We start from the raw sequence: 18,558 nt of genomic DNA on the forward strand, positions 1-18,558 counted from the left end.
ACTCTCCAGTGCTCTGCCATTAGTGCCAATCACTAAGTGCACCTCACTTTCCCCAACTCCATGTTCAAGGTGCAGAGGCCACACCTTTCTTGTTAATCATTGATGTGATCTTGCCACTGACTTGGCTTCTAAGTGATGGAATCAAGAGTACTATCAGACCAGATAAAATGATTCTTCTAAATTCTCTTCATAAAATGAAGTTTGGGAATCAGATGCTTCACATTAAACATAATAAGCATATGTCCTTAGCATGACAAACACACAGGTAACTTTTGGGCTTGGTGCTGAGTTAAATCTTCTCATTCATACAGCCTAAGACCTCATCAGTCTGAGACTTCTGTTCTGTTAGGTAGCCATGTGTCCAGCTACTTTCCTCTTGTTAATTTTCAAATACTGCACAAGAACCATTTTCCCTGTGAGGCTCCCACACTTGGGATGAAACCTTCTCTGCGGAATTTTGGCACCCTATTAATTAGTGGTTATGAGTGGGAGCTGCTCTCTCTCAGCAACTCCTATTCTGCCATCAGTCAAGTGTGATTCTGTAATAAATTTCCACGAGGCAAACTATTTCTGGTAATTCTCCCTAATTAACACCAGGCCTGCTAATAATACAGCAGTACCTATGTGTTTCTGATATAACCAAGATCTTGTCTAGGTACTCAAAAAGGGAAGCCGCCAACCTAAATTAAGATTTTGCTGGCAAAAAGATTTTATATGTAGTTCTGTAAGAAAACCTTTGATAATCTTATATTGAGGACATTTTGACTAGAAAACACTGAACAGGGAGGCTTGCTCTGGTTTGAACACTGAATGGGGATTTATTGTGAACACACAGTTGAGTCGTAAGGCTATAAATCTTGTACTGGATTACTGTTCCTTAACGAAGGAATGACAGATCTCTTATTTTGTTGGTGCATTTTAATGTGCAATGACGTGATTGATAGAAACCAAACAGCAGCTATTAAAATGTCAGATGCAGACTTGATGCCCTTAAAAGTTTGGCTTCTGGAGTTTAATATACTGTGAGCAAATAGACTTGAATTTCTCTCTTATTTCCAATACACAGCTTGCAACAGAAACATTCCTCTTAACTTTATACAGTTGGCAAAAAAATCTTACTCAAGCCAATAAACAAACGAGGACGAGGTGAGCCTGCCTACTAATGCACAGTTAGCTAATGAGATCTAGATGTGACACATGAAGTAATGAGCCCTGGCTAATACAAAATGTGAAAATGTAGATGATAATTTATGTTGTTTGATTACAATCTATGATAACAATATAATGTTTAATATGTTAAGTTATTCCATTAAAAAATTTCAGCTATAAACATTAAAAATTTTAAATTTATTTATGGTGCTGGGATTCAACACAGGGTCTTATGCATGCCAGGCAAGCATGCTACCAGTGACCCAGCCACACTCCCAACCCAGTAATAAACATTTTTTTAAAGACAGACTTATCTACAAATTTACAGACATTTATTGTGTACGTTCTACATGAAAACTATAAAAATGGATAAAAACCAGAATAAATGTGACAGTATTTTTAAATGTTCTGTTTCTGGAATATTTTGATTGGCAAAATATCCAATCAAATTGGATATCCAAAATATCCAATTCCTCTTTAATTCTTAAGGTAATTATTACATTTCATCCTATCCTGTGCATATGGAACATGATTTTTTTCCCCATGATTACTTAATGGAATCTCTTACTATGCAAAAACAACAAGGAGAGCTTGTGTATACTGTTGAAGGCATTTATTTATTGAATATGTGCACATTAAAGTATTACTATACTGATTATATTTCTCATGTGATTTTTTAATTAGAAAATGTATCCAAAAGCAAAAGAGCACGTATATACAAACTTTAAAACTTAAAGAAACAGAAGATAGAGATTAATAGATAATTAATACATAAAGAATTCAAATCAGACATCTTTCAACATTTAGGGGTGAGGGAGACAAATTGAAGCCAGGTTAGATTTGTGTAAAACTACTCAGTATGTTTCCTCTTCCCTTCAATGGGGCCGACTAAACTCCAAATGCCACAAAGTATCAATATGTTTTTGGATTCACACTCAACAAGGGGAAGGAAGAAATTATTTACTATGAAAGTGCTTCTAATATACTACTCCTTAAAAATCATATATTTTTGTTGTGGATAATTTTAAACATAAGGCTACACTAGTATTTTGCAGATTTAAACTGTTAGTTCTATTTGTTTTAACACTCTTGACCAAATGAATAGATTTTAGTTCTAAACTCTAAATATTGTACACACCTGTAATCCCAACTTCTTGGGAGGCCGAGGCAGGAAGACCTCAAGTTTAAGACAGCCTGAATGAGAACCCTGTCTCAGAATAAAAACAAAAAGAGCTGGGGATGTATCTCAGAGGCAGAGTGCTGACTTAGCATGTGTGAGGCTCTAGGTTTGATACCTAGCAAAACATGAAAAACAAACAAACAAAAACCAAAACTCTAAATGTAACCTTAATAGGAAATACATGTTACTATAACCTAAAGCAGAGGGGATCATTTTTAGATTGCTATTTCAGTGGGCAATATTTATCCCTTGCAAGTTTAGAGAAATATTATGAATCTTAAGCCATTACTAAAAATTTTAAAGTGGGAGATTCAAGTAGAGGAGTTTTTAGAGTCATGTACTATATGATTTTCATCTGTGTTTTACCAAGTATATCATTTCAAAATATACATCTAGGGAGATGAAAAGTCAATGCTCTACAGTGAAGAAGTAATAATAAAAATGCTACTGACACAGAATATTTATAATCAGAAAAATAAATATTCAGAAAGCTCACCAGAAGAATAAAGTGCTCAGTCAGTTATTAGAAAATTAATGCTGGTGAATTAAACATGGCATTCCCCACTGTAAAACACAGAGATTCTTCTGGGTTCTGGGCAATATTTATTTCACAGGATTAACTGTCTTAGGAACATATAAAAAGCTCTGTAACACCAGAGACAGAGCACGAAAAAAAAAAAAAAAAAGAAAGAAAGAAAGCAAACTATCTTTTTAGGCATTAAAATTTGGAGACATGCAACATTATGCTCCATGAAGAATATATGTAGAAAGGTCTAATGATACCCTTAGAGAAAGACAGCTCTAAAAGAAATCCAGGTCAAATAAAATTCTTTAAAGAAAAAACCCCAATGCCTTTCACTTATAAAATACTATCTTGGCATACAATCTATAAAGGCAAAACTAAACAACAAAAATACTCCATCATACCAAACAAAACAACCAACTTTGTATTGTATAAAGCAAAGACTGACATTAAGATATGTAAGGATGCACATTAGCCAGCAAGTCGCCCATAGGCAACTTCAGCAGCAATGAGATCTAATGCACAATTCAGCTCCAGCACTTCATCTCAAAAGAAGCTTCCCCTTCCCTACAAGATGCAGGGTGAGGAGGTAGTCTGGAGTTGCTACTGGGGAAGTATTCAGTTTGCCACTTTGTGTCACCCCCTCCTATTCTTTTATCCCCAGTTAATTATTATCTGCATATAATATAAATCTGTTAGACCATATATTAGCAGCTTTCAGGACAGATGCCTTGAAAGTTCTTAGGGAGGTTAAACAAATAGTGTAGCCTAAAACCTCCTCTATAACAAACATACACACAATGGAATTGAAGTCATTAGTGAGTGATGGGGCAGGAAGGGCTTGGGGACTCTGTCTGGACTTTAAAAGCACCTTGCCTCATACAGATTTAAATTATAACTCACTGGGTTCATAGGCTTTCATCCATTCTAGAAACAAAGAGAAAAACTATCAAATGCCATCATCTGTTTTCTCACTGGGCAAATATCAACAGGATCCACAGTTTTACAATTGTTTCTGTGTTTTCATGTGGTATCTACGATTCTTTGCACAAATGAGGAAAACAAATAATAGGTCAATCTGAGTAATTAATCACCTCCCTCTCCTATACTACCAAATCTCTGTGAATAAAAGCTTTCCATGTTTTGTGATCACATTTGAAGTGGTTTGCTTATTATTGAGAGAAAACTAAAAAAAAAAAAAAAAAAAAAAATCTAGAGCTTACTACAATCCCAAGCCAATTCTAAGTTAAAATTAAACAAAACAAAACATAAACTTCTGCAAAGACAGCTCTCAAAACTTCAGTCAGTGGTACAACCCTGAAAAGGGGGCAGTAGTGCTTTTTTGTTTGCTTTTTTAGGTCTGATCCTCTCAGCTGCCATAATTCCTCATCATAGTCTTTTCTTTTTTCTCTTTAAAGAAAACTATGTTCTTTATCTTACTACGAGGGAAGGGAAACAGCAGGGTTTGGCTAATACAGGTGATGAAGCATACACAATGAGTAGAAACAGTCAAATTTTAATACAATGCAAAAATTTGAGATTTTATAAGAGATATGGCAGCTTTTTGGAGGGGGGTAAGAGAAGAAAGGCATGACACATTTTGACCCAAAATATCACTGGCTTTTCTGACTGGAATGATCAACTGTCTAAGAATAAACAAACAACAAAAAGTACACTTTTTTTTTTTAAACTGACATCTCCTACTGATAAAAGTTCTGTTAAACTCCATTCACTGTTTTAAAGATAAACAGATTTTTCAAAAGAACAATTCTCTCATTAATAAACTTTTAGGCATTTTCATTGCATTTTACAATTTACTCATAACTACCTAACAAGGAAAGAAAAGTATAATTATTTCAGCATAGAGATTGGAGTTATTAATCTAAAATTTAATTCTTTGCTAATTTACTCAAAGATAAATTTAATAGTCAACCAGGAAATTGATTTTTATAAAGGTTATTTTATGGGCAGAAAATACAGGAAAAAGTAATAACAAATGTCAAACTGTCTCTTTATCTTATGAAACCAAATATTTTTAATGCTGAAATTTATCCCTTCAGGGACATTATTATTTTTCAAAACTCCAAATAAATATTGAATCTAAAAATTAATTGGTAATTTCAATTCTCTTCTTTCTTTTCGATTTCTTCTTTCCCTGAACTGTTGACTTTCAAAAATTCACAGAATGTGCATGTTTCTTGCAAAGTGGCTTGTCCTTTTTGGAGAAAAATGTCTGACCTTCCAAACTTTCACAACAGACCTGAAAAAGAAGTATTAGTTAAGAGACTGTCATTATTTTAATCAAGCATGCCAGAGAAGGGGAAAGTGACTTTTCCCCCCAATGGGATAATATGACAAAGTACTTTAGATGGTTGTGTTAGAAACCCTGACATTTCATGATTACTATGACATTTCATGTAATCTTTGAAAGGCAATGAAGAATGACTTTTTTCTTGGAATATATTCTAATTTATTTAAATCACTGATCATTACTTTTTTATTGGGTGGGAAGTACTTAGTTCTAATGAAAAAATTAATATGTAACGAGGTCACATTAAATATATTTTATCTCCCAGATTAATTCTAATCAATGCTTTAAATCTGCTTCCTGCTAAAGAGAACTAAAGCATTCAAACAGAAAACACAAGTCAATTGCTTTTCTAAACATGTCCAAGCCCAACTTGAGTCTGTTCCCAAAACACACATTGAGAGACATATAATTAGATTTCTTTTTAATTCACTCCTTTAATTTCATTCTTTAATGAAATCATCAATTCATGAAATAATTAAAAAAAATCTTTTGCAGTACTGGGGATTGAACCCAGAACTCACACATTGCTAGACGCAAGTTCTACTATACAACTACATCCTCAGCCCAAATTCATGAAAGAGTTAATACATTTAATGTTTATCAGAAAATCCTAGTCAATATCTGCCCACTGGCTGATTATAACATTAGTTATTCTCACTTATGCCTTCTTGTTTTTCCTCTTGCCTTGGCTAATTACAATGCTCATGAGCAGCTCCACCAGAGAACACAAGATAAATCTTCTAGAAATTGTTACTTTTTATAGACTTCATGAAGTCTAAGAGATGAATGAGGTAAACAAGAAAGAGTTCAAAGGCAATGTTTGGAGAAATCATCTGAATTTAATCAACATTACTTTTTTTCCCCTTCATACAATGGATATCAAGACACTATCGGATATATTAAATCTAAGAAAATAATCAAACATTGGAACAGAGAACCTTTATTGAACATTTACTTTCTACAGTCAAAACAATATGTATTTTAGATGGAGCTCTATCCAAATTATTAAAAATGAAATCAAAAATATTAAAATATCAAATGAAATTAGTAAATATTTTATTAAACATTATAGTCTCAAAAAGAACATTCATGGTGACTGCTAAGGAAGGAAATGAATCAGCACATAGTTTATTCCCAGTGTTAATTCAATAATAGATTTTAAAAATTGTTTATTTCTATTTTAAGAAGTACCTAATGTTTCTAAGACCTACTAAAAACATCCAATAAAATGAAGTTTCAGAAAAAAAATAACAGACTCTTACTGTTTTAAGAAATATATAGCTTCTCCTTATGGGCAAAAATGTATTAAAAATAGAATTTTCTTTAAGGGTAAAGAGCTTATTGTATACCAAATAATTTCAAGATGTCCCCAAATTTTAATTAATAAACAACTTTTAAAAATCATTGAAAAAATATTTTTTTTCTTTAGGTTTGAAGGACTAAAAGATACAAGAACTATTATTTCCTTTAAGTGCTTATGCTAGAATTGGCTGTACTATACCACTTTAATTAGGAGCTTAGAGTTTACTTACTGAGCATACAAAGCAAGTGTCATGCCAGGTATAGCCCAGAGCTTCCAGGAACATGTCACCAGCTTCTATGGGAAATTCACATCCACGGCATATAGTACCAAAAAGGGCATAATAATCTGTTTGGGGTGGGGGAGAGATAATTTAAACGTGATGAAGCTTTAGATTGATAATTCATAGAAAACAGCAACACAATTGAGGTTAAATGAGATCTTGAAGTTAAAGATACTAGTAATTATAAAAATTTCAGAAGATGGCATAATATTTGGTTTGAGATACATGTTTAACACGTTTCAGGTTTCCCTTTTAAACAGGGTAGCATTCTTATATTTTTCCACATTATACTTCTCAATCCTCTCTAGCTACTTAAATGTCCAAATACATAAAAAAAAAAAGAATACTATTCTGAGAAATTATCAGTAGGCTTGACTGTTTCAAAAAAAATACAAGAGGGGTTGGGGTTGTGGCTCGGTGGTAGAGTGCTTTCTTAGCAGCTGTGAAGCCCTGAGTTTGATCCTGAGCACCACATAAAAAATAAATAAATAAGCAAAATAAAGGTATTGTGTCTGTTCACACCTAATTTTTTTTTAAATACAAGAGGACCTCTAATAAGTAGCAATGGTAAGACTAATTAACATAAATTCTAAATAAATACCTGCTATTGGCAGATTTTCATAGGGTATCTGACTTGGTGAGGAAAACAAGTTATAGAAAACTTCCATGAATAAGGACCATGAATGAGCTTCTAGCTAGACTGTATCACAATATGAACACAATTTCTTTCATTATATTTTTCTTTCAATTTTATGACTTCATGTAGAAGAACCATAGCCTGATACCCACTATTTACCTGGCATAGATCAGTTATAGAATACTAATAGAATTTCTTTCTGAAGAAACTGTTTTGATAAGATCTTTCTCAATTACCAAATTAGAATGTTATCAGCACTTTTATTTCCTTTTATGCATTGACTCACACCACTATGTTGACTCATGATTCACCTTTTGGCCCCTGACACTAGTCAATTCAACCGGAGCTGGAGGTGCAGTAGGCTAAGACTTGAAGCTTGATTCACTTTTCTCAGTGATCTTTAATATAGTCTGGCACCATGCTCAACACATATCCACAGCACCCTACTGTGTGCCAGGCATTGTTCTCGATACTGCAGAGGTACAGTGGTGGAGAAGACAGATGTGCTTGCTCTTCTTGTGGGACTTTTATGTTCTCATTGAGAACAGCATGTTATAATTTTTTGGATTTTAAAGATAAATGATAACAGTGTGTATTCAGATCATGATTGATAAGTGCCCTCAAGAAAAGAAAATAGTGTTATGATACCGAATAATAAGTGTAGAGGTTGTACTGCATTACATAGGAAAGTTAGGAAAGGCTTCTCAGTGGAGATAGTAGTTTCAAAGAGACTTGAAGACTGAGGCAGAATCACCACAGAAAACCTGGACAAGAACATTCCAGTTAGAAGAAATAGTAAGTACAAAAGCTCTGATGCAGGAAGAATCTTAGCATGCTCAGAAATAGCAAAGGGGCCAGGTATGGCCCAAATCTAGTGACAGAGAGCATAAGGTAGTAGATGAGGTTGGCAAAGCAGGCTGTAGCAAGGATTATAATTTTATATGGAAGTCACTAAAGGGTTTTAAACAATCTGATTTACATTTTTAAAAACATTACTGAGGTTTCTCTGTAGCTGCTATTTGGGGGTTGGGGGTGAGGAGATACACCCTTTAGTTAGTGATTACAGTTTTGAACAAGGGGCAAGAACAAGTTGAGTTTAGTGGTGATACTTGAGATGGAGAGAAACAAATAGTACAATATCCTGCTGGGTGATGGGGGTAGAGGGAGAACTGCCAAGGTTTACTCACTAGATTGGATGTGGGAAGAATAGGGAAAAGGGTAGAATCTAAAGTCATCTCTAGGTTTTTGGATAGTGGACAATGGGGTCATTTATTGGGATGGGGAACTATGTAAAAAACTGATTTGAGGGGCTGGAGTTGTGGCTCAGTGGTAGAGCACTCGCCTTGCATGTGCAAGACTCTAGGTTCGATCCTCAGCACCACATAAAAATAAATAAGTGAAATAAAAATATAAAAATAAATATTAAAAAAACTGATTTGAGAGGTTAAAGAAAAAGACAGAACAAAAAATGGACCAAATTGAAGCAACATTTAAATAGACCTTCAATAATATTTTTATCTTTCTATAAGCAATTCTTTGGGCTTTTAAAATATTGCTTCTTGGAATATGTTAAATATGACATTAAGGTTAGATAGTTTATATGTTTTGACTAGAGAAGAACAATCTGTCAGTTAGAATGTCTTGCAAAGTGTCTAAAAAAAATCATACCAACTGACTTGAACAAGAAGCATAAAAAACAGAAAATTAGGTGGAATTACAAAATGTGAAATATTCTTGTTGAATAGGGTCGGCAGCCTGTAGCCCACCTACACCAAAACTGCCCACAGGATAGTTTACTGGAATTTTTAGGGCTTTCTGATGGATGATCCAAGTGGTTCTTGATTAAGGAGACAAAGAAAAGGTTAAAAAAAAAAGAGAGAGAGAGAGAACATTGAGTGGGCAAGGAAGGTAGAGTGCTATTAATTCTGACTGCCCTAGAATATTCCCTTCTAGCACCACATTTTAGATTTAAGGTAAAATAAAAATAAAACTTAATAGTAGGGGGCTGGAATTGTACCTCAGTGGTATAGTGCTTGCCTTACATGTATGAGGCACTGGGTTCAATTTTTGGCACTGGGTTCAATTTTTAGCACCACATAAAAATAAATAAAAATAAAATAAAAATATTGTGTCCATGTACAACTAAAAAAAAAGTAAAAAATAATCAGTAGTGGGAATGTAATGACAATGAGTGGAGATATGATTTCAGAAAAATATTTCATATTTTTAATATGTACTGTGGTAGCAATATCTAATCAAGGGCAATATTAATAGGTATTAGAAAAGTTCACTTATAGACACTGCAAAGGAAAAAGAATGCATTTAGAGATCAGAAAATAAGACAAATGGAGGAGATAGGTCCGTAGAGCCTAGTTTAAAGCAACTGTAGCAAAGGAGCAGTCCAAATAGGTATTATCCTACCACTCAATAAAAGTAACACAGGATTTCAAGTTTATTTGCAAGACAGTTGTCTTTTGTTTTAGTATTTATTTTTTAGTTGTAGGTTGACATAATATCTTTATTTCATTTTTATGTGGTACTGCTGAGGTTTGAACCCAATGCATCATATGTGCTAGGCAAGCACTCTACCACTGAGCCACAACCCCAGCCCAAGACAGTTGTCTTAAAAAGCAAATCAGTAAAATTTTTATCATATTCTAAAGCTAAACATTTCTCATGTTTATAATCACTCAAAATTCACTATTATACCATAAGAAGTGGCTTTAGGATACATGATTTGGTAGAATGTGTATCCGTAAATTATTAGAGATTCAAAAAAAAACATTCTTCCTACTAAGTACTGCTTACTTTTCTTTTATTTTTTTGTAGTGCTAGGAATTAAACCTGGGGCTCCACACATGCCAAACAAATGCTTTTATCACTGAGCTCATCCCAAGCCCTAGTACTGCTTGCATTCTTAATTCTCATAATGAGGTCTGTAATGTCTATTTTGACAAAGCCACAAAAACAGTTTTAGTAGTTTATTTTTTGCTATATATTTAGGGTAATGTTAAATTCCTCCAAATCAATAAGAAAAACTACTTAGCTTAGTATTTTCTTTTCACTTCATAGTAATATAAGGGTTAATGTTTTACTTTTATTCAAAACTCAAGCAACTAATGGCTCTTGATCTTACCAGTCTCACAATAGGGCTCCCCATCCTCCAAGTGAAAAACATTATTACGAATGGGTTTTCCACAGGCCACACACACAAAACAGGAAACATGCCAAGTTTGCTTCAAAGCATTGATAACTTCCTGTTACAGAAAGGTAATTGGATTTAAAGAGAGATCACAATGAGCACACACTAATGCTTATTCTAACAGCTGTACCTGTGCAAGTTAGAGGTAACCCAAAGCAGACACAGACTTCATCTTTCCGTTAAAGCAATAGGAGATACTTAAAGACAGACTCACACATCATTGAAACCTATGCACTTTAATTTGTGTTTTTCACAAACACAAATCAATGAACTTATTTAAAGAATTATTACCACTATATGGTATATATGGTGACTAAGGGAAGCATTTCATAAAGTGTTTTGACAGTACGTTCTGCTTTCTCTCAAAAGTGTCAGGAAATGTTAATTTAAAAAGTTTTTATCTTAAAGATGTCCGGGCGGGGGAAGCATTTAAAAACTAAAACAAACCCTATACTTTGGTGCATTATCGAAGCAATAATGTAATCAGTATAATCCAATCAGTTTAGTGTGTGTTCAGCTTTTTGAAAATCGGATGTGACTATGCTATGTACTTAAGCAAGTGTCTATGATTTGAACCATAAAGCCTAGATTTTGGTTGGCAGTAGCTTTATGATTAAATATACCAAGTACTAACCATTTAGGCTGGATTAGTTAGTAAAACTGGTTTGGAGGAGTTGGTTTTGCAAGAAATTATCTCTTTAGATTGAGAAAAAGAAGTCATTAAAATAATTTTTGAAGAATAATCACATGGTAATGTATTCTTTCTAATTCCTTTGCTAACTTTATTAGACTTACTTCATTTTTGTTTTATTAGCTATTCTTGAATCCACAGAAGACATTAATACACTAAAACAGTATTAATGTATATCCTACTAATTATTTATTAACATTTGGGAAGGTATAGTTTGAATCATTCTACTCTTTGGGCCACAACATATTCTACAAATTAATAACACTAATATTTCATGCAGCATATTTATAATTTAAAGTGTATTCAATAGTTTTAGGCACATTTCAAGGTATACTCATAATTCACACTAACTTTCTCTCACTGTGAATTAGAGTTTCATTTTCATATTAGTGTATTAGTTGGAATTCAGTAAAGTCATTTCCAATCAACAAAGCCATTTCCTTCTATATCAGGCCACGTACCTTAATTTATTCTAAGATCAAATTCCAACTTCTAATCACTCTCAAGAAATGCCTGACACTTACTTGTAACTGCAAGCTAGATATTCCAGAATAGGATATTCATTGATTCATCATTCTTCATTATGTATCTACTCCTAAATTATTTTCTTAAGGAAAAAATGGCCCATGGTTTGAAATTATTTTTCTATCACATGTACTCTCGTAAAACTGAAGTTACATTTTTAAACTTTATATGCATTCAAGAAAAATATATTCAATTATAAGTCTCATGTTTTATATATTTCATGAGGTCAGTGTCCTGTGCATGAACCCTGACAAGTGGGGAAATGCTGCTCTTATAAAAGCTATGGAATTTAATTTAAAACAGCGAAGGTGTCAGTTCTGAGGACTCTGATGTGTGTGGTCCTGTGCGACCTCTTCATTCCTAAGCAAACAGGGTCCTGTTGAGGTAGCACACCCACAGTAAATTATTTTTCCCCTACAGTGGCTAGACTTTCACCAGACAAACCAGCACTCAGTAAGACAAAACCAAAGGCAACCTAACCCCATGAGTCCGATATACTTCTCCAGAGGTCTATTTAGTTTTGCTTTACAATAATAAATAGTGATGAAATCAAAGAGGGTTGATAAAGCAAGAAGAAAATTAAAAAAAAAAGCAAAAAGATGGAAGAGTTTTACAACAAACAGCTATTGTGTTTTTTGCTTTAAAACTCACTAAGAATAAAAGAGCAGTTTCCAATACTTACTCCAAGGATCTTCCTTTGGCATCGACCACATTCCGGAGCAAAGAATTTCTCATAGCAGAGCTCACAATACAGTGCTCCCTTCTCCTCTACAAATCCAATGTAGGCCATCGTATTTTTGCAGTGAGCACAGTTAAATTCTTCTGGGTGCCAAGATTTCCCCAGTGCTACTAGGAATGGTCCCCTGCCAGAAGAAAAGAGATCAACTTGACTCAAGGATTAAAGTTTCTAAAGTTATGAAATGTCCAATCAAATATTTGCTTATTTTCCTTCTCTCTTTTTTTTTATTGGTTATTCAAAACATTACAAAGATTGCAGCATTTTCCTTCTCAATGACTAAACACAGGGGTGCTGTAAATTTACATAGGAACTATCTGTGCATTTATGGAAACAGAAAAAGGGAGAGGAGTAAGAGCACTTAAGGATTCCTTCAAGAAAAGCCACCCTTCCCTCCTTTTATTGTCTGCAGGGGATTTTCCAAGGGATGTTTTAATAAGCTGCAGTGAATCAAATCTGTCTACATCACAGTTAGGATTGAGAATGAGAATGCTAACTGGGACAGACTATGAAGCAACCAGAAAAACAACACAATGTAGATCTTATTCATCTACATTATGCAAAGATGAGAATTTGCCATTTCTAGTAAATAAAAGAAAAAAAAATCCAATTTGGTAATGTCATAGTCTTAAATTAAAACAGTAGTATTTATTCCCCAAGCAAAGAACATACTCTAGGGAACTTCTCTTGCTTATACACTGTATCATATACATATATATTAACATTATTAAACATGTGAACTGTATATTATGAATTGTTTGAAGCCACTTGGAAAGTTTTTGTTTTTGTTTTATTTTGGTGGAATCCAGGGGGGCTTTATCAGTTAACTAATCCTTAGCCCTTTTTATTTTGAGACAGGGTCTCACTAAATTGTCCAAGTTGGCCTGGAACTTGTGATATTCCTTCCTCAGCCTCCTGAGTAGTTGGGGTTACAGGTGTGTGCCACCATACTGATAGGAAGATTTTATCTAATTAAAATAAGACTGATTTTAAAATATTTTTATTTTATTGTGATTCTTAAGAACATTTAACATAAGAACCACTCTCAACAGATTCTTAAATATGCAACACAATATTGCTAACCATGGGCATATTGTTGTACAGTAGCTGTGTAGATCTTATTCATCTTATATAGCTGAAATTTTACACCCATTATTTAGCAACTCTCCCCTCCCCATCTCCCTAAACATGACAAATTTTTAATGCACATTTGTATCACGGTAACAAATGTTTGCAAAGAGATTTTTTTTTCCCATTAAATACTATACAGTCATGAACTGATAAGATGAGCTTGGTTTGACAGGAATCCATTATGAAGCCTTATCTGGTCATGAAGCCTGCAGAGATGAACCATTCTAGCCTCTGCAACACACTTTTCAGTAGATATATCATACTAATCTTTATTCATAGAGTGGCTTTACCTCCAAGGCACTTTTACACTTATCTAATTTGTCCATGCAACATTCCTGTGAGATAGACCAGGGCAGTTATTACAAACTCAGTTTAACAGATGGAGTGGCTGAGATACAGAATGTTCAAAAGATATGACAAATATCAAAATCAATGACTGAGTCAAGGCCAGAAGCTGAACTTCCTAATTTCTAGTTTATTACTCAGTCAACTGACAGTCTGCCTTCAATCTCATTACCATCCAACACCATCATGGAGTGAGCACAAGGTAATTGTTGGTAAGCATCCGACGCCAGACTTCTAGATAGATTAAAATAGGAAGAGTCACAGCAATGAGTATCACAAAGCTGGAGCATTTTAAAGTTTTTGACAATGACGTAAGGCTTGCTATTCAATAACAATATGCAATTGGTCAATTCTTTGTAGATGAACACAATACTTTTATTTTATTTGTTTATTTTTTTATGTGGTGCTGAGAATAGGAACGAACCCAGCTCCTCATGCATGCTAGGCAAGCACTCCACCACTTAGGCACAGCCCCAGCCCCTGCCCATCCATTTTTAACTGGTTTATAAAAGAGTCCTATCCAACAAGTTCCTTCTTTGGTTTTCTTAGTATATATTTGGCAAGTAGTTTACTTTCAAAGATAAATCAGGAAGTTATGTGGTTCAGAGTTGGATAAAATTTTACCACCTGGTATTTACAGATACCAGGTGGGTATCTGGTAAACACATTTGAAAAAAATCTTCCAGGCTGAATTTATTAAGACCAGAAGATATAATGGAATTTTGGAGTTTTATGCTACAATCTGCATGGATATTCAGACCCAAAACAATTTACATTACCAAGCTGATATTTTTTTCTTTTTTTTAAAATTAAGGCACACCTTTAGCTCATCCATAGGCTAAATGGTCCCTTGAGGCCAGTATCTTTATCTGGCTCCTCAGTATTCAAAAGAAGTCATCTCAATCTCAAACTCTGCATTCTACCAAAGCCTAAGTATTGGTATAGGTCTGGAATAAAAAGAAAAGCTGTGTTCCTGGAATTAGTTCTACCAAAATAATTAGTTCTACCAAATATTTGATGAAGTTCATTTGAGAGAAAAGACAATAGTTTTTATTTTTATTTTGGTACTACAGATTAAACCCAGAAGCACATTACCCCTGAGCTATATCCCCATCTCTTTTTTAAAAAAAAATTTGAGTAGGGTCTCAGCTGAGTCACTGAGGGTTTGGGTCTTAGGTTCCTGAGGCCAGCCCTCGTGATTTTTCTGCCTCAGTCTCTGCAGTCACTAGGATAGTATGCTGTGCTGTGCACAACAGTTATTTAACTAAGGGGCTGGGTTTTAGCTCAGTGGTAGAGCATATGCTGAGCATGCATGAGACCCTGAGTTCAATCCCCAGTATCTCAAAACAAAACAACAAACTTTCTAAAGGACATACAATCCATTTTCCAGATTTTCTAAATAAAATACGTGTTGGGACTAAGTCAAATCAGGAGAGAACTAGGTTCTATGAATCAAAGCATTTGGGCCTTACCTGCTCCACAGAATTATTCCTCTTATAAACTTCCTGGTGAGATACATAAGCCTATACTGACAGGTGTTAGAGCAAATAGCTCTAAGGAAGTCACCTTTGCTTTTCCTGTAAGCTGTGGTTGAGAGTGTTCTTAGATCACACAGGGTCCTTCTCATGAGGACTGCTTAAAAAAATTCCTATCAGATTTTTGCAATAAGAAACAGTTTTTGCTTCTTAGCAAAAGCTTTCTTTTTATTTTATTATGAAATAGGTTGCAAAATAAATTTTCTTTTTTTTGATAGACCATTAGAAGGCTTAAAGCCAAGTTACAGGCAAATATGTAGGTTATTATTGTATTATAATGCCCAGTCTCAACACTAGCTTCATTTTTAATGGTCTAATCCATGATTATCATTCTTTTGCCTCCTTAGGTAATTCAAAGGTCATCTTATTTTCATGTATTCCTAAAAAGTCTTTTAAAAATTTTGACATGTAGTTATATTAATAAATATTTAAAATTACAGTCTAGTAAAAGAAGAACTATAAACTATTTTATTAGTACTTTCCAAATATGAATAGTGAAAAGAATTCCAGAAAGTAAAGAAATTTTCTCTGTACCTTTAAAACATGAGTTAAAAAATGACCCTTGCTCTTGCCACATGTCCTTCCTTAAATAAACACACTCAGGACAAACATCAGCCTAACCTGATACCCCTGGCTGTACTCAAAGAGCATCTTTCTCAGGTATGCCCTTGACAAGAGTGCTATATAGATTAGACAATAAAACCTCTTATATATAAGAAAGTGTCTTCTTATCTGTGTCAGCAAAGACTAATTTAACAAATTCATTAACACAGGATTAACACTAAAGAAGTTCTTCTTGTTCCAGGTAGGATTGGGTTTCCATTTGTGAACTGGAAGGACAGGCTTGGATACTGCAAATTGGAATTAAACCTTCAGCTACCTCTTATAGTACTCCACACCCTCAGCATTTACTAAATACATGTTGACTGACAATGAAAAGGAGGAGAGAGTGTTAAGCATTTGATTGGTTAAGAGAGGAGCTAGGCATGGTATGAAACTTTACCCTATTTATCTTCTGTGACTTATGCCAAAAAGAGTGGGGAGGAAAGGGAGGGAAGAATGCCAAGGAAGAATTGAGAGAAAAAGAAAAGCTTACAAACAGAAAGGTGAAAGGAACTGCAAATTTCAACAGGCACAAGGTAAAAGGGATATAGCTTCAAAAACAAATACTTCTTGCTTCCCTTTGCTATTTAATTCTCACAACAGCCTTAGTGACAGAACTTAATTCTATGATATAGATGAAGAAAAATATCAGAAAAGTGAGTCAACTTTTCTAAGACCATGTGAATGATGAATTACAGCTAGAATCTTCCAAAGTCCAGATTAACAACTAATGTTACTGCATCAAAAGAAATTAAAAACAAAAGTCTACCAAAGCCACTTAAAAAAAAAACAAAACAATAAAACTTGTGCTCCAAAACTGAACTCAAAGTGCATCAGGACCTAGGCATTAGACAGAGACCCTGTGCCTAATAGAAGAAAAAGTAGGCCCAAATCTCCATCATGTCGGCTTAGGAACCTACTTCCTTAACAAGACTCCTAAAGTGCAAGAAGTAAAATCAAGAATCAACAAATGGGATGGTATCAAACTAAAAAGCTTCTTCACAGCAAAGGAAACAATCAAGATCATGAAAAGAGAACCTACAGAATGGGCGTAAATTTTTACCACCTGCACCTCAGTTAGAGCATTAATCTCCAGGATACACAAAGAACTAAAAAAAAAAAAAAACTTAACACACACACAAACAAAACAAAACAAAACAAAACAAAAAAACACCTAAATAACCCCATCAACATATGTGCAGAGGAACTGAACTGAAACTTCACAGAAGAAGAAATATGATCAGTCAACAAATATATAAGAAAATGTTCAACAACTCTAGCAGTTAGAGCAATGTAAGTTAAAATTATACCAAAATTTCATCTCACTCTACTCAGAATGGCAATAATCGAGAATACAAGCAACAATAAATGTTGGCGTGGATGTGGAGGAAAAGGTACAATTATACATTGCTGGTGGGAGTGCAAACTGGTGCAACCATTCTGGTAAGCAGTATGGAGAGTTCTCAGAAAACTTGGAATGAAACCACCGTTTGACCCAGTTATCTTACTCCTAGATATATACCCAAAGGACTCAAAATTAGCATACTACAGTGATGCTACCCCACATCAATGTTTATAGCAGCTCAATTCACAATAGCTAAACTATGCCACCAACCTAGTGCCCTTCAACAGATGAATGGATACAGAAAATACAGTATATTTATACAATGGAATATTACTCAGCCATAAAGAGAAATGAAATCATGGCATTTGCTGATAAATGGATGGAGCTAGAGAACATCATGTTAAGTAAAATAAGCCAATCCCCATAAACCAAAGGCCAAGTATCCTCTCTGATATATGGATGCTGATTCACAATGGGATAGGGAGTTGAAGTTCACCGGATTAGACAGGAGGAGGTGGGGGAAAGGGAGAGGGAATGGGAATGGGAAGGACAGTAGAATGAATCAGACATAGCTTTCCTGTGGTCATATATGAATATATGACCAATGTAATCCCACATCATGTACCACCAGAAGAATGGGAAGATGTACTCCATGTATGTATAATATGTCAACATACATTCTACTGTCATGTGTAACTACAAAGAAAAAAAAAGTAAATTTAAAAAACTTGTGCTCAAAAACAAACACAATCTCAAATTCCACTTAACTAGATATAAAAAGAATATAAATATATGTCATTTTAATTTTGACCAACTTTTTTGGGAGGTGATTAAAACTTTTTTCTTTCCATATTTTTTTAGTTGTAAATACGATAGGATTGTTGTTACATATTCATATATGCATATAATATAACAATATAGTTTGGCCAATATCACTCCTCAGCACTTTCCCTCTCCCTTTGCTCTTCCCACCCCCAGGGTGCCTTTCTTCTACTGATATTTCTTGGATTTTCGTGATATCCCTGCCCCCCACCTTTTTTTTTTTCTTTTTCCTCTCTAGTT

General features: G+C 34.3%; 1 protein-coding gene across 9 annotated transcripts in view; it reads right to left on the reverse strand.

Annotated features, from left to right (window-relative positions):
* Positions 1-2,196: 2,196 nt before the first annotated feature.
* Pdlim5 (PDZ and LIM domain 5) overlaps positions 2,197-18,558 on the reverse strand; it is a 207,961-nt gene continuing 191,599 nt past the window's right edge. For all 9 annotated transcript variants that reach the window (XM_013363898.4, XM_005337560.5, XM_013363897.4 and 6 more), the window contains 4 exons: positions 12,484-12,664; positions 10,520-10,640; positions 6,696-6,811; positions 2,197-5,112 (listed from right to left, as the gene is read on the reverse strand). In XM_013363898.4, coding sequence (XP_013219352.1) covers positions 5,023-5,112; positions 6,696-6,811; positions 10,520-10,640; positions 12,484-12,664 — 508 coding nt within the window. In that variant the 3' untranslated portion in view covers positions 2,197-5,022. The remainder of the gene's footprint in view (positions 5,113-6,695; positions 6,812-10,519; positions 10,641-12,483; positions 12,665-18,558) is intronic.

The sequence above is a fragment of the Ictidomys tridecemlineatus genome, chromosome 9 (genome assembly GCF_052094955.1).
Source record: "Ictidomys tridecemlineatus isolate mIctTri1 chromosome 9, mIctTri1.hap1, whole genome shotgun sequence".
Classification (NCBI taxonomy): domain Eukaryota; kingdom Metazoa; phylum Chordata; class Mammalia; order Rodentia; family Sciuridae; genus Ictidomys; species Ictidomys tridecemlineatus.